The sequence below is a fragment of the Nipponia nippon genome, unplaced genomic scaffold, assembly GCF_047370975.1.
Source record: "Nipponia nippon isolate SJK-2023a ecotype South Korea unplaced genomic scaffold, ASM4737097v1 scaffold_14, whole genome shotgun sequence".
Taxonomy (NCBI): Eukaryota; Metazoa; Chordata; class Aves; order Pelecaniformes; family Threskiornithidae; genus Nipponia; species Nipponia nippon.
Window position 1 is genome coordinate 412,396 of NW_028262330.1, and position 13,134 is coordinate 425,529.

The 13,134-nt window shown below is 52.3% G+C and overlaps 1 protein-coding gene across 7 annotated transcripts in view; it reads left to right on the forward strand.

Moving 5' to 3' along the window:
- SEPTIN9 (septin 9) overlaps positions 1–13,134 on the forward strand; it is a 142,586-nt gene that overhangs the window by 58,393 nt on the left and 71,059 nt on the right. Inside the window, exon 1 of one of the 7 annotated variants that reach the window (XM_087750588.1) lies at positions 9,989–10,176. The exons of the other annotated variants lie outside the window; for them this stretch is intronic. Within the exon in view, the coding sequence (XP_087606714.1) occupies positions 10,122–10,176 (55 nt within the window). The 5' untranslated portion in view covers positions 9,989–10,121. Of the gene's footprint in view, positions 1–9,988; positions 10,177–13,134 lie in introns of those variants that run through there. 7 annotated transcript variants of the gene reach the window in all.

Here is a 13,134-nt window from a genome sequence, read left to right on the forward strand (position 1 = left end):
TGGAGATGGCAGAAGCGATAATGGCAAGCGAGCACTGTATGAACTTCCCGTTGTGGCATGGCTTGGTGGGACGGCAGTGGCCGCATCTTGTCAGAACGGGAATTTGGCCAGTTCCCCTTTCCCTGCTGGGCTGGGCCGCAGGGTCATGGGTGCAAACAGAGGATGCGCTGCATGCGAGTGGGGATAACCCAGCCCTGCCTGTTGCTGCGAGGGAGCAGACCCAGCTCTGCTCATTCAGGACATCTGGACTCTTCAGTCCTCGTTTAAAGCCAAAAGCAGCAGAGCTAATTGCCTGGCAGCCTGCAGCAAGATGCTTTGTACAACCACCCAGGGAAAGGCTGTGTCCCACAGCTGATGGCAACGCAGCTGCTGCTGAAGTGTCTCTTGAGTGTTGCCCTATTCCAGGACCTCAAAGTCAGCCCATCTCTAGGGTTTTACTGTCCGTGCTTGTCAGGGGGGTTGCCAGTGGGGAGTTTCTCTCCCCCTTGTGCTGCTCCTCCTCTCCTGCCTGGCTTGGTGCCATCTCTCTCTGTGGCTGGGGCTCTGGCCCCAGCGTGCTCATGGGCCCCTTTCCCATTTAGGGAAAACACTGGATGGCCCCTGCTTTTGGCCTGTTTGCAGCACATGTCCCAGCTGACTTTTTTTTTTTTTTGATCCTCTTTTGTTTCTGGAGGCTGAAATCCCCAGTGTCTCCCAGCCGTGTATGTCGGCTGCGGCTCGTGTCGAGAGATGGTTCTTGGAAAGCCATGCTGGGGCAGGCGGGGATGGGGGAAGCCCAGGCATTGTCCTGCCCTGGATAAGGCCGGGTGTTGACAGTCTCTTCTAGAAGACAGGTTGAGCCCGAGGGTGGTGGTGACAGCGTCAGGTCCCTCCTGCAGTAACGATTTAATCTCAGCAGAAACAAGTGCCCTGCAGCGGGGAGCCCGCAGGCACGGGGCTGTGCATGGGCGAGAGCTGGGGCAGGCAGAAGGGGCTGAGCATGTGAAAGGGAGAGTTGAAGGAAATTCCCCTAAGAGCTTGCATGTTGAATCAGGGTTGTTTTTGTTTTGTTTTGTTTTTAATACAGATTTTTAAATCAACTGTGCAACTTCTGCACCTGTAGAAGAGGCTGAGTCTGTGTTAGCAGTGCACATCTGAGAGGTGGGGGGGAGCAAAGGCTGGTGTGCTGTAGGCTGGTGGGTGACCTGGTTAGAGGGGGCTTTGTGGTCCCCTTTGCCCTGCCCTGTTTTTCCAGCAGGAGAGGCAACTGGAATCCAAGCACCGGGGCTGCCTCCTGTATTTGGGGTAGATCCTTTGAACGTGCAGCTCAGAGTTGCTGCTTTAGTGCTGCCCAGCACAGCTCGGCTAGCTGGGACCCTGGAGCCAGTGTGATTATACTGGGATCTGGTTAGTGGGGGATTACCTTGGTTGTGTCTTCTGTGTAGGCCTGAAAGAGTTGTAGTAAACTTTTCAGGAGGACAATTTAATGAGATGTAAAACCCAAGGCAGACCCTGTCCTTGCTGAAGGCAGCTGCTCCCTCCTCGGGTCCAGGCTGTCCCATCTCTTTCCCATTTGCGCTCCTTGAGCCCAGGAGTTTAACAGCACTGATCTTGCCTAATTTTATGTATGTGCCTGTGTTGGACCTGCCAAGACCTCCTGGGCAGCAGCAGTGCAGGCGGTGGAGCTGAGGGCGTGGTCCCCAGCCAGACCATCACGGGATGATGCCGGGACACCCAAATTCCCATCCACATGGAGAAAGGAGCACACAGGCCATGGATTTTGGCAACAATGCCTGTCCACTTATGCACCCTTCCCATCCCTTTGTGGTGGCGCTGGAGCAAAGGGGAAGCCGCCGGTGGTGCTCTGTGCTGTACGGACACCAACCACCGCACCTTGGCATCGCCACTGGTGGTTTCGCTGGCATTTACCAAAGCCTTTACAAGGAAAGGAAAATTATGTTTGTTCTTCCTTTCCGCCTGCCCTTATGTCCTTCTCCCGCCGTGCGGTGAGCTTCCGCGCTGTATCCGCGCTGCCCAGAGGAAGTTGAGTGGGTGTGGGGTTGCAGCTCTGCCTGGGAATTGTTCTTATCTAACTGGTTTATGTCAAAAAGGAATAATAATAATAAAACCTTTGATGGTAAGCAGGGAGATCAGGAGGTACAGCTGCTCCCAAGGCCTGACCTGCAGCTTGCAGCACTTTCTGAGCCTTTACGAGGAGTTTTAGGGTCCTTGTGCTGCAGCAGATTGTGCTGCGTGCCTGAAATATCTTGGAAGAGCAGGGAGAAATGACCGGGGGCTGACGCAGGGAGTGCAAGCTACTGGAAGCAACTCTCTGAGAAGCAGGGGAGAAGTATAAGAAAAGCAAGTTTCCTGCCATGAGCTGGTATATTTATGACTAGAAAGTTTTGGGTTGAAAAGGTCTTGAGCAGGCAGCTGAGGGAGCAGCAGAGGCAGTGGCTGTAAAAGCTGCTTTCCCGGCTCATGCCCTGCTCTGCAGCAGGGATGGGAGGGTCCCGAGAGGGACCCTCGCCTCTCCTTTTTCCCCCTGCAACTACCATAGCGTGCAGGCAGTGGAAATGGAGGAAAGGTCTTCTCTACCTTGAGGTCTAGGCACTGCAGTTTGTTCTGGAGTCAGATGCACCCTCAGCCGCATGGGAAGGCTTTGCAATGGAAACGTGCTGTGCCATGTGTGTGTTAAACTCGTTAGAGGATGACCAAGGTTTCGGAAGCCTCTTGGTTCTGTTAAAACATCTGTGCTGTCACGCAATGCTGGCTTTTGTGCCTGTTTTGGTCTTAATATTAAAATGTAGAAATTAATAATTAATATTTTTAAAATAATTAAAGTAATTAAGTTGGTTTTCTGCTTGGATCCCAAACTGCACCTCCCAGTTTCTTAGGAAAGTCTGACCTGAAACTAAATGAGAAGAACAAGGGCATGAGACTGAGTTTGTTTTAACTGTGAGAGGTTCAGGCAGATGCAGTTCCTGATCCTCTTTCTGTTTCCTTCCCCTGCAAGTGTCCCTCGCCGTTTAATCAACACCAGGGAGTTGTGCTTCCCTTCCCTTTCCAGGCACAGGAACTGCCAGCCCGCTCTGCCAGTGTGGCGGGGACCTGCCCCGCCCCGCCCCAGCTCTCCTGCCCTCCCAGCAGCACTGGGGCAGCTGGGTGTGCGCTTGGCTGGGGCTGGGGCGATGCGCCTGGCCCAGGCTTGGGATGGCGTTTCCCTTTCCAGGCTCTCAGCATGCACAATAGGCGGAACCACCGGCTCGGTGTGCAGCGCTTCAAGCTGGGCTCCGGCACCAGCATGAGGTCAGTGGGGCCCACAGCAAGTTCGTCCTGTGCATGCAGATCACCGGGTAAATGGGCAAATTGCTTGCTGGAGTTGACGAGGCTCGGACTGCATAGGAGGCAGTTCATGGCAGGCAGAGCTGTGCCCTCCCAGCTCAGCCACGTGCCGCTGGATCCAAGCATGGCGGGTGCTGACCAACAGCATCCTTCCTGCTGGCAGGCACTGGGACCAGGTGTCTGGTTTGAATCCCACCTTAGCACTGGTGTAAATGCAGGGCAACTTCATCGGTCCCCACAGAGGCAGCGGAGGTGTTGGGGACCATCAAGAATTTGCACGCATGGGGTGCAGGAAATCTAATCTGTTTTCAGATTAGCAGGGTGAGAGAATGGATGTTGGTCCTCCACTTGCCCTGCTCAGTGTAACCACATGTGATGCACTCCCTTGTCCTGTTCGAGAAAAAGCTGGTACCCACTCGGCATGCTGACTTAACAGAGTTAAACCTAAGACGAAGTTAAGCCTTGATCTTCTTTACAGCTGTATCCCTGCTGGAGGTGGGGAACAAGAGGCTGCAGGGACCTTGTGTCTGTGGTTGTTCCTCCAGCCGCCTGGCTCTGGTGGGGCCTCTCAGCTCCAGGGTTGTCCCAGCACACCAAGTTTGCTTTTTCCCATGTTTGTGCAGTGAATATCTGAGAAGCTGTAGGCTCAGGGACCACCTCCTTCCCCATGTCACACAATTCCTACAAGCAGCTGTGCCCCACCTTGAAACCTGTTTGGCTTTTTGCCCCCTTGATTTCACAGTAGTCCCTTTATATCTCCCATCACTAGCTGTTAAAAACATCTTCTCATTTCTAGCTCTTATTGACCTGTTTATACCATAACCAGGTTTGGGTTTGCACTGGGGGTTTTTTTTTTGTTCCCTTGGCAGCAGTGATCTTTGGCTACAGCAGCTCTTCCCTGTGGTGCATCTACATACGATGCTTCTAGCAGTCCCATCTCCTCTCCACCTTCATTTCTGCTCGCTTTTACTGATGCTGGGTAGCCAGGATGACCCAAGATGGAGCACTAGTGATTTCTGCTGAAAGTATCTCGTTTGCTACGTTTTAGGACCGCACTTGCTTTAACTGCGTGGCATCAGTGGCTCGCGGTCAGGCTGGGACCCACCAGTGCAGCAAGGTCCTTCGCGCTGATGTGCTTTTCGTGAGCAAAGACTTTATTAAAAGCCCTTTGGGTACTGACCTTCCGTCATTCTTCCGAATTTCATCCTATTTCTATTATCCAGTCTTCAAAGTTATCCAACCCTTTCTGTGCAGTACCCTGGCTCTGTGTTTGTAACAGGGCTGCGTAGCTCTGTGGCACTAAGGGATGAGATCTGGCCACATTTCCTGTATCAAAAAAATCAGTTAATTATCCAGAAATCTCAGATCAGCAAACCTGTTTTGAATTATTTAAACTTTTCCCATGATCTTAGTTTCCTTGCAAAGGAAGGGAAGTGTGACTAGCACTGAAGTGCAGCCATCCTCGCTGTGTTTCCTACTTCTTTGGAAGCAGGAAGAGCCTGAAGTCTTGGGAAAGAGCCTTTTTTTTGTGACAATTCCTGCGTAATCAGCAGGGCTGGATTCATGCCGTCATCTACATGAAAGCATGGGTGGAGGTGATGGGAACTACGTCTCTGATTTTCCTGCCAGAGTTCCCCCCCCCCCGCCCCCATCCCCAGCCAGTAACACTGGCACTTCCCAAGGAGCTGGGGGCCGGGTTTGGCACTGCTCACCACCGCAGCCAGGTCTGGTCTTATTACTTGCCAGCTCCCCATTTCTGAATGATGGCTGTTACATGCTTCAGTTTCCCCACCTGTAATATGGAGATCACTGCACCTCTTCCTGGTGGATTTGGAAGCAGAAATGTTTTTTGGGCAGGAGCATATGAACTCAGAAGGTGCAGGGAGCAGAGGAGCAGAAGGGAAGTTAGTTGCAACAGCCCTGTTTTTGGCTTAGAAAGAAGAGATGTGACTCACTATTCCTTTGCCTTCAAAATCTTCCCTGTCTGGGTTGTTATACATCTATTTCCACCTGTTACCCACATTGGTGCTGCCTGTCTGACAACAGCCGAGTGGATGGTGCAGCCAGTGCTGCCCTGCGCTTCAGCTCGAAGTGATGCCATGGGGATGCTGGATGGCCGCGGATGTTGGGGGTTGGTGTTGCATGGTGCAAAAGCCTCCACCCACACACTGCACCTACCCGACCTGGAAAGGCTGGGAAGGGTGTTTCATCTGTGATGAGCAGCAAGAAAAGATATTTGGACTCTCAATAGAAACATTAGGTGGTTAATAATAATATTTAGCTGCTCCTACATAGTACTTTTGGTCAGTAAGTCTCAAAGCATTTTATAGATGAGGCCAGAATCAATAAAGAGTTTTGTTTTCTAATTAAAATAAGAGGAGGAAAGGGCAGATGCTGTGGATGAATTACCTGCTTTTGTGTAGGAGATAATTCAAGATGCAGGTAGCCACAATGACTCATGCCACCTAGTCTAACCAAGCCTGACGCTCATGACTGCAGCAGATCGTGAGACCGATAAGGGCTGCACAGGTTCAGAAAAACCTTGACTTGTGGGAAGAAGAAAAGCTGCCTGAAAGACTGCATTCTTAGCAGCTTGCAAGGAAACTGTACGGTGCTGTTTAAAATGTGTGCGGATAGGAAAGTCCCTTTTCTGCCTTAGCCTGTCTCGATAAGGGATCTTCTAACACTGATATCTACCATCTCCTTGGGTTTTTTTCTCTCTTATGTTTTTTTCCTCCTTGAAGTGACTTTCGAGGTCTGCTCTGCATTGTGGTCCCCCCACGCCTACATCAGGGCAGAGGCAGTGACCAGCACTGGCTGCTTCTGGAGGAGGTTGTGCTGTGATCTGGAGAAGCCCTTGAGGTACATCACTGCCTGGAGGGCAGGAGAGCCCAGGGGTGAGGTGCCCAGGGGACAAGAGGAAAGGTTTCTTGCATCTGGCAGCTATCATGACATCAAGCTAGGTTTAGCTTGGTATCTATAACTAAGTGATCAGCAGATTTTACAGACTGCCTTTTCAGGGGCAGGAAATCACTTCTAGGCCAACAAAACAACTTTGCAGGAAGTTTATTGCTCATCTGAAGAGCAGAGCAATGGTGAAGGAAAAAGGGCTGGTGAGTCAGTGCCCTTAGTGGCCTAGATTAGTAAGGAAACAAGAAATATTTCCATTGTAATGTAATAGGGCAAAGAAAGTAATTTACTTAAAGCCCTCCTGCAGCCAGTGGTTTGCAGAGAAGGGATTGTGTCTTGGGCAGCAGTTGCTGTGTACGGTATCCTGAAGGTCTCAGCTGACCAGGAGCTCGAGGTGAGTCCTCTGATACAACAAAACCCATTAATGAGACCCTTGGTTGTGTAAGCAAAGGGAGCAACAAGCAACAGAAGAGATGTGATCTGCTCTCTTTCTTTTGAAAAGTGAGTTCTCTCTCTTTATTAAAATAAAAATAAAAATCCAATGACAAACACCTGTGAAATGTTGGGAGAAAGGAGCAGGAAAGCCAGATAAGTGATTAAGGGACCAAAGAAAATACCTGACACGAAGGACAGAAGGAACAGAACTTGATTAGCTTATCAAAGGGAATGTAGGTGATGTGATCAGTGTGGGAGATCTTTCATCAGGAGAAGGCTCAGGGTCCTTAATCTGCTCGATCTACCAGACAAGGGCAAAGCAGGGCCTGTGCTGAAGCTGCATTTGGATGAGCAGTACGACGCACGCTGGTGCTATGCTGACAAGCATCCCCAGAAACAAATTCCAGGGGAGGTGGTGGATTCTCCATCCCTCTGGGATGGGTGCTGAGCTTCCCAGGGTTGCCTGCCTTTCTAAACGTATTATTTAGCTAAACACAAACTTCTTGGTTCAGGGTGCAGGTAGAAAACCAGATGAAATGGTGTTTAGTTCTTGTGTGCAGGCTGGAGAAGTGAATGATTTTTTTTTTTTGGTCTTATGCTCTTATAAAGCCATGCCTCTGACTGTGGCTAAATCAGATAAAGGTGCAAGAAAGTCTCCAGGAGAGAGAAGGATGGGCTTATCTCCCTGGAGGAAAGCTTCATCCTGCTCTATTAGCAGGCGCTTGGGCTATGTGCTGTGGGGTGAGTTGTTTACATACCTTCCTGCTTTAAATATTTACTATTAGAGCTCTGGATATTCTTGTTATTCTTTAGTTGCTGTAATTTTCCATCCGTCTCTCCCCTTCTCAGTGCCTTAGGTGCACAAGTGCAATATTAACCAGCTGGTTTTAATGAAAAAGAACTCCTACTTATAGTCCGGATATTTTATTTCACACTTCTTGGGGCTCTCCTCTAGGCCTGTTGATTTGCTAAACCTTTATTAGATCCAGGATGATAGCATTGTCTTTGCTTAGCAAATGCAGAGTGACCCAAGGAGCTGGGACTAAACCAAACTGCCTCAAACTCTTCTGCTGAGAGAGCTGTGAGTTTCTTCACTAGCTTCATGAGGCTGTCGGACGTCATCGTGACACTCACTACTCACAGTCCATCAAACAATAGGGTTTTTTCTAGCGGTTTACTACTTCTTACCTCTGATTGACCTCAAAAACAGAGTTCTATCACAGTGCCCCACCGATCCCCATGTGACTGGATCTTACGGTGTTTGCAAGGGGGGAGAATCTGAACATCAAAAAATGTGCTCGGTCCTTCCTCAGATTGACCCTATCGTTGCTTTTTAATCTTTTTTACAATATTGATTTTTAGTTTTTCTTGATTAGTTCATTTTTTTCCTCCATTAAACCCATTCTACAACCTTGGTGATGAGAGTGTACTGAGGAGTTATGATGCTTAACCGCCTTCATAAAAGGCTGATCTAGGTTCTGCTCCTCCAGCAAGGGAGTCATGGACAGTTTTTAACAAAGTCACTTTTTTCTCACTCAGTAACGATGGTTAATTATTGACAGCTACATTTTTACCTGCTTGAAATGGATTGTGGATGTGACCTGCGTAAGAGCACTTGAGAAAAGAAAAATAAAGCCACTTTCTTTCGAAAATCGATGCCACTGGTGCGGTTCAGCCCGCATGTGATGCTGTGCAATGTGGCAGTTGCCACCACTCCCTGCAGAGTGTGTGTAGATGTGGGGGTGGCAGGGACCTGACACCCAGGCCCTGAGCCCAGCGGCACAAGAGCCGCAGGTCCACGGTTGTTCCTGTTCTCTATGGTGTCGGGAACAGGTACCGGCCTTCAGGCAGTGGGGCTGCCAGGGAGACGCGCACCGGTGGCTTTATGGATGGTGTATTGCATGGGGAGGCATTCACATTTCCATATTGTGATTGCACAGAGATACAAAGCCTGTTCCTCTCTGCACTGTTGTGGTATGTTGGTTTCTGACATCGCTAGGAATGCAAGAAATGAAAGAGGTGAGCGCTGCTGTCTGTGAAAGGGGAGGAAAACCACTGTATCTACCTTAAAATACCATACTTCTATTTTAAAGGGACATTCTTAAGACTATTTAAGCAGTTCTCATGGTTTAAAGTAATGCGTTTCCTTGGATTAAAACCTCAAGCTATTAACAGTATGGAAAACCTAGAACTTCTTGAGTCTGGGAAATTGGTGCTGTTGGTTTCATTTTCTGGTTCATGTACACTCTTGGGGAGTCTGTGGTGTTTGCAGACTTTGGAAGCGTAAAATTAAAAGTGTGACGTAAGTGATGAAGCATGTACTTTCTGCAGTAAAAGATGGTAACAGTACTAGTGTTTTGCATAATTTTTCTTTATGGTTCACCCAAAGTGGACTAAAACCTCAGCCCATTAATTGCTCTTTTCCTGTTGATATGCCCGGACACATTTCAGTGGGTCTCATCACTTTTAAATGATGCTACTAAAACACAGGGCGGGGAGGATAAAAAGAGGGTCAAGAGGGCAGGATCTGAATCAACACGGGAAGGGAGAAACATCAGAGAACGGGCAGAGAGATGCACAAATGGAGAGGGTGTGAGAGGTGCAGAGGAGGCAGCAGTGCCGTGGAAGGGGCTGGTGTCGATGCCCAGAGCTGGTGCTTGCCTCGCTGGCTCTGGCTGGAGAGGCAGTGAGCTGCGGCAGCACGGGGCACAGCACAGGCCCGGCTGCACGCTCGGCTTTGGGGCAGGTTTTGCAGCTTCTGCTGCTGCTTCAGTGGTGGTTTTCCAGAGCTGGCTGCAGAAGTGGCTTGGATTTTGTAGTGATGGGTTAGCACTGCTAGCTAGTGCTTTGGTTTGATTTTGAGAAATCATAAACATAGAGGAGGGTGGCCAAGTTGCTCCTTTCCAAACCAGGGCAAATTGAAAAGTGAATGGGTTATTGGTGCTCAAGAACATCAGTGGTGCAACCCACCCATTCAGGCTGGTGCCATCGCTTCTGTGATGGGTTGTCACCCAAGGTTGTTACCTCTTGCCAGGGGCTTCGCGCCGAACAGGCCCAGACGCAGGACGGCCGGCATCGGGCGTGGGGTTCAGCCCGTGCTTCCTGGGCCCGGCCCCGGGATGCGGGACAAGCTCCAGACTGCAAGACGCTCGTTTGCCGCCGGGCGGGCAGTGCCCGGCTGCCGCCTGGGCTCCCTTCCACCCACCCACCCGGGGCCGTGCGGGGGTCCCCTCCCGCCGCTGCGCGGAGGGGGGGGGCGCGGCGTGACGGGCGTGGGGAGCAGCCAGTGCGCGGCGAGGGGGCCGGGCCGGGCTGGGCTGGGCCGGGCCGGGCGGCATGGCAGGCTGCCCGCCGGCACCGGGGGCGGCCGCAGCCGCTCCCCCTCCGCCATTCATTCGGCCGCAGGCGGCGGCGGCTGCGCGTACCCGTCCGCCCGCGCCCCGCGCCCCGCCATGGCCGACCCGGCCGTCAACGCCCACCTGGAGGGCATCATCTCCGACTTCGAAGGTGGGTGGCCGCGGGGACGGGGCGGGTGCTGCTTTTGGGGCTAAAGTGTGGAAAGAGCGGGAGGAGCTGCCGCCGTGCCGGGCTGGGCAGTGCGGAGCCGCCCGCGCCCCTCGCAGGCACCGCGCCGGGCGGGGGGGGGGCGGCGGCGGAGCGCGGCTGAGCCCGCCCGCCCCGGGGTCCGGCTGCCCCCCGCCTTCCCCCGCTGCCGCCGCCCCGGCTGTGCCCGGGGGGGGGACCTGGCCGCTGCCGGGGTCGCGCCCGCCCGGGTGGGCAGGGCTGGAAGGAGCGGGGTGCCCGAGGGCGGCCGGCGGCCAGCCCGCATCCCCCGGCAGCGCCGGAGCCGGGGGCCGGTGCTTGCCGGGCCGCCGTCGGGCTGCGGTGTCTTTTGTTCGGAGCGGCGTTGCGCCCGGGCGGTATCTGCTAAGGCAGGATCTTACGGGACGTTTTTCCTTTCCTGCCTTGCCCGAGTTGATTTATGTACGTTTTTAGCTGAAAACACACGCCTGACACGACTAAACGTCTGTGAAACTCCAGGCACCAGCCCTTCTGTCGACTCCCAGATTTTGGATGTGAACGCAGCCCTAGAGTAGCTGGGAAGTAGATAATGAACCCAAGTTTCAAATATGTCCATAGCAGGAGCTGCCTGCCCTGGAAAGCTTTGCAGTTGTCCCATGGCAGAGCTCCAGCTGCCTGATAGCGTTGCCTTGTGCTCTGATGGAGTATCTCCTTGCAATCCTCTTGGCGTGCGGACGGGGATGCCTTCTCCCTGGGTGTCTGTGGCTCTTGCCCAGCATGCTGGCTTTTTCAGGCAAGAAAATAGCTAGCGGAGAAGCATGCTACTGCCATATGGGTATGAGAGTCAAAGACAGGCAGAAGAGGGGTGGGGGGTTGCGTCTGAAGCAGGCGTTGAGAGATTGGCTTGGGGGAGCTCATCTTCCTAAGCAGAGTTTTGGAAGAGCAGCTCCATCCCTAAGCACTCTCACATCCTGGCAGTTACCCAAACTGAGCTTCGTGCAGCGGTTTCTAGAAAAAAAAAAAAAAAAAAAAAAAAAAAAACAAAAACCAAGAAATAGCGGAGATCTGGGGGCCACAGTGAAAGCTTATCCGGGGCTGCGCATGTAGCTATAGGCTGAGACGACTTCACCGCCTCCTGGTGAATCCAGCCTTGCCTTTGGGAAGGAGCGCGGTGGTGTTTTTCCTGCTGGGTAGCTGAGGAAGCTGAGAGCGCAAGGGTTCCTCTTCCAGGTCAGCCAGGAAACGGGTGGCAGAGCTGGTGTCTCTGCAGCCCTCCTCGTAAGGTTTAGCCACGTTCACATCCTCTTTCTCCAGCCCCTGGGCTTTCTTCAGCTGAAGTTGGGAGTGGGGAGCTTAGCAGGAGGCTGAGGGAAGTCACATCCCTTAGGAAGACTGGGACTAACAAGTGTTGGGATGCAGAGAGCGACCCAAATACACCATGAGTTTGGCACTCAGGGTTCAACGATGCCTTTGTAACTGTCCTTTGGGGACTCTGTGACCTTCCCCACCGCAGGGCTCCTGTGTGCTGATGTAATTACAGCCTTTCCTCTCACCTGCCCCAATTGCATTTAAATCTCTGAAGAATGACTAATTCCCTACTTGGATATGATAAAGGCTCTGCTGTGAGCCCCAGGGCTGCTTATTCAGGCTGTGTGTGCTCCTCCGTGACGCCGAGCCACTCCGCAGTGAGATTTTTTTCAGTCGATGGAGCGCTTTATGGTTCCTGCCTGTGCAGAGGGAGAGGCTGGGGAAAGCTCTGTGCATCTGCAGCCAAAAGGTCTGGCCTTGCCCTTGAGCAGGGATCCAGGCTACTGTTTCATAATTTAATTAGTTTTCTGAGTTGCATAGCAGCTTCCCAAGAACAAGGCAATTGATTTCTAGTCTGTAGGGCAGGAGATGCAGTGTTTGTGTCTGCTGGGTGGGCATCTCAGCCCCATGCAGCCTGTGGCCAAGCAGGAAAGATCAGCCAAAAATACCACAGAGAAGAAACACCAGATCACCCAGCAGCCAGAGCCCGCTTTGTTCTTGCCGGTCACATGCTGCCTACCCTCCTGAATCACCCTGGCTGTTCCTGCCTGCTTTCCTCATAGCATCCCTGCCTGCTTTCCTCGTAGCATCCCTCCCCGATGTAGGACCAACAGGTTTCTTGTACCTGCTGGGTTGCAGAAGGCAGGGAGTTGCAGGCTTGGCTGTGGGCTGCTGGTGTGGGAGCTGCCAGCCTCCATGAGCCAGAGGAGGATGCAAGAGCCCTTTGGGAGGGGGAAGGAGTATGAGATACTCAATTCCAGTTTAGTTTCCAAATCAAAGCAACATGCGAGAGGGAAGCACAGCAGAGTGCATTCTTCCTTGTGCCTGATGGTGCAATGGGAATGGTCACATCCAGGCAGCAGTACATGCGGCCACCTCGCACCGAGCCAGCAGGTCCTGCGGGGAGGGCACTAATCCCGTTTATTTGACTGGCAAAAGATTCCTGGTCTCTAATGGGGGAGAGCATTATTAAGTCTGTGGTTTGCTGGGATTTACAAAGCATAGTGGTTCTCCCCCTGGGTTTATGGATTTTGGTGGGTTTTCGGAAGTGTAGCTGGTTCAGCCACGGTTGTGGCAGTGCTTCCCAAGCTCGCCTCTGCCTTAGAGGGGGCTGCGGGTGGCTCAGCTCCCCAGAGTCTCAGACACGGACCCCTGAGTGGCAGGGAAGGGAACCTGTAGCAGTAAATCAACCTGGGTGGTGGGATGCTTGTGCAGTGTGTTAACGTTGTGTAAACCCCACACCATCCTGACCCTGTTCAGGTTAGGTGATATGGGGGTGTCGGCATCTGCGATGGTCGACTGCGGAGAGGGGCGGATGTCCCTGTTCACAGCTTTGGTTGGTTGTGATGATGCCCAAAGGTAACTCCACAATGTGGTACTCATCTTCCTGCTAAGGATTTAAAGCACTGTGCGCTC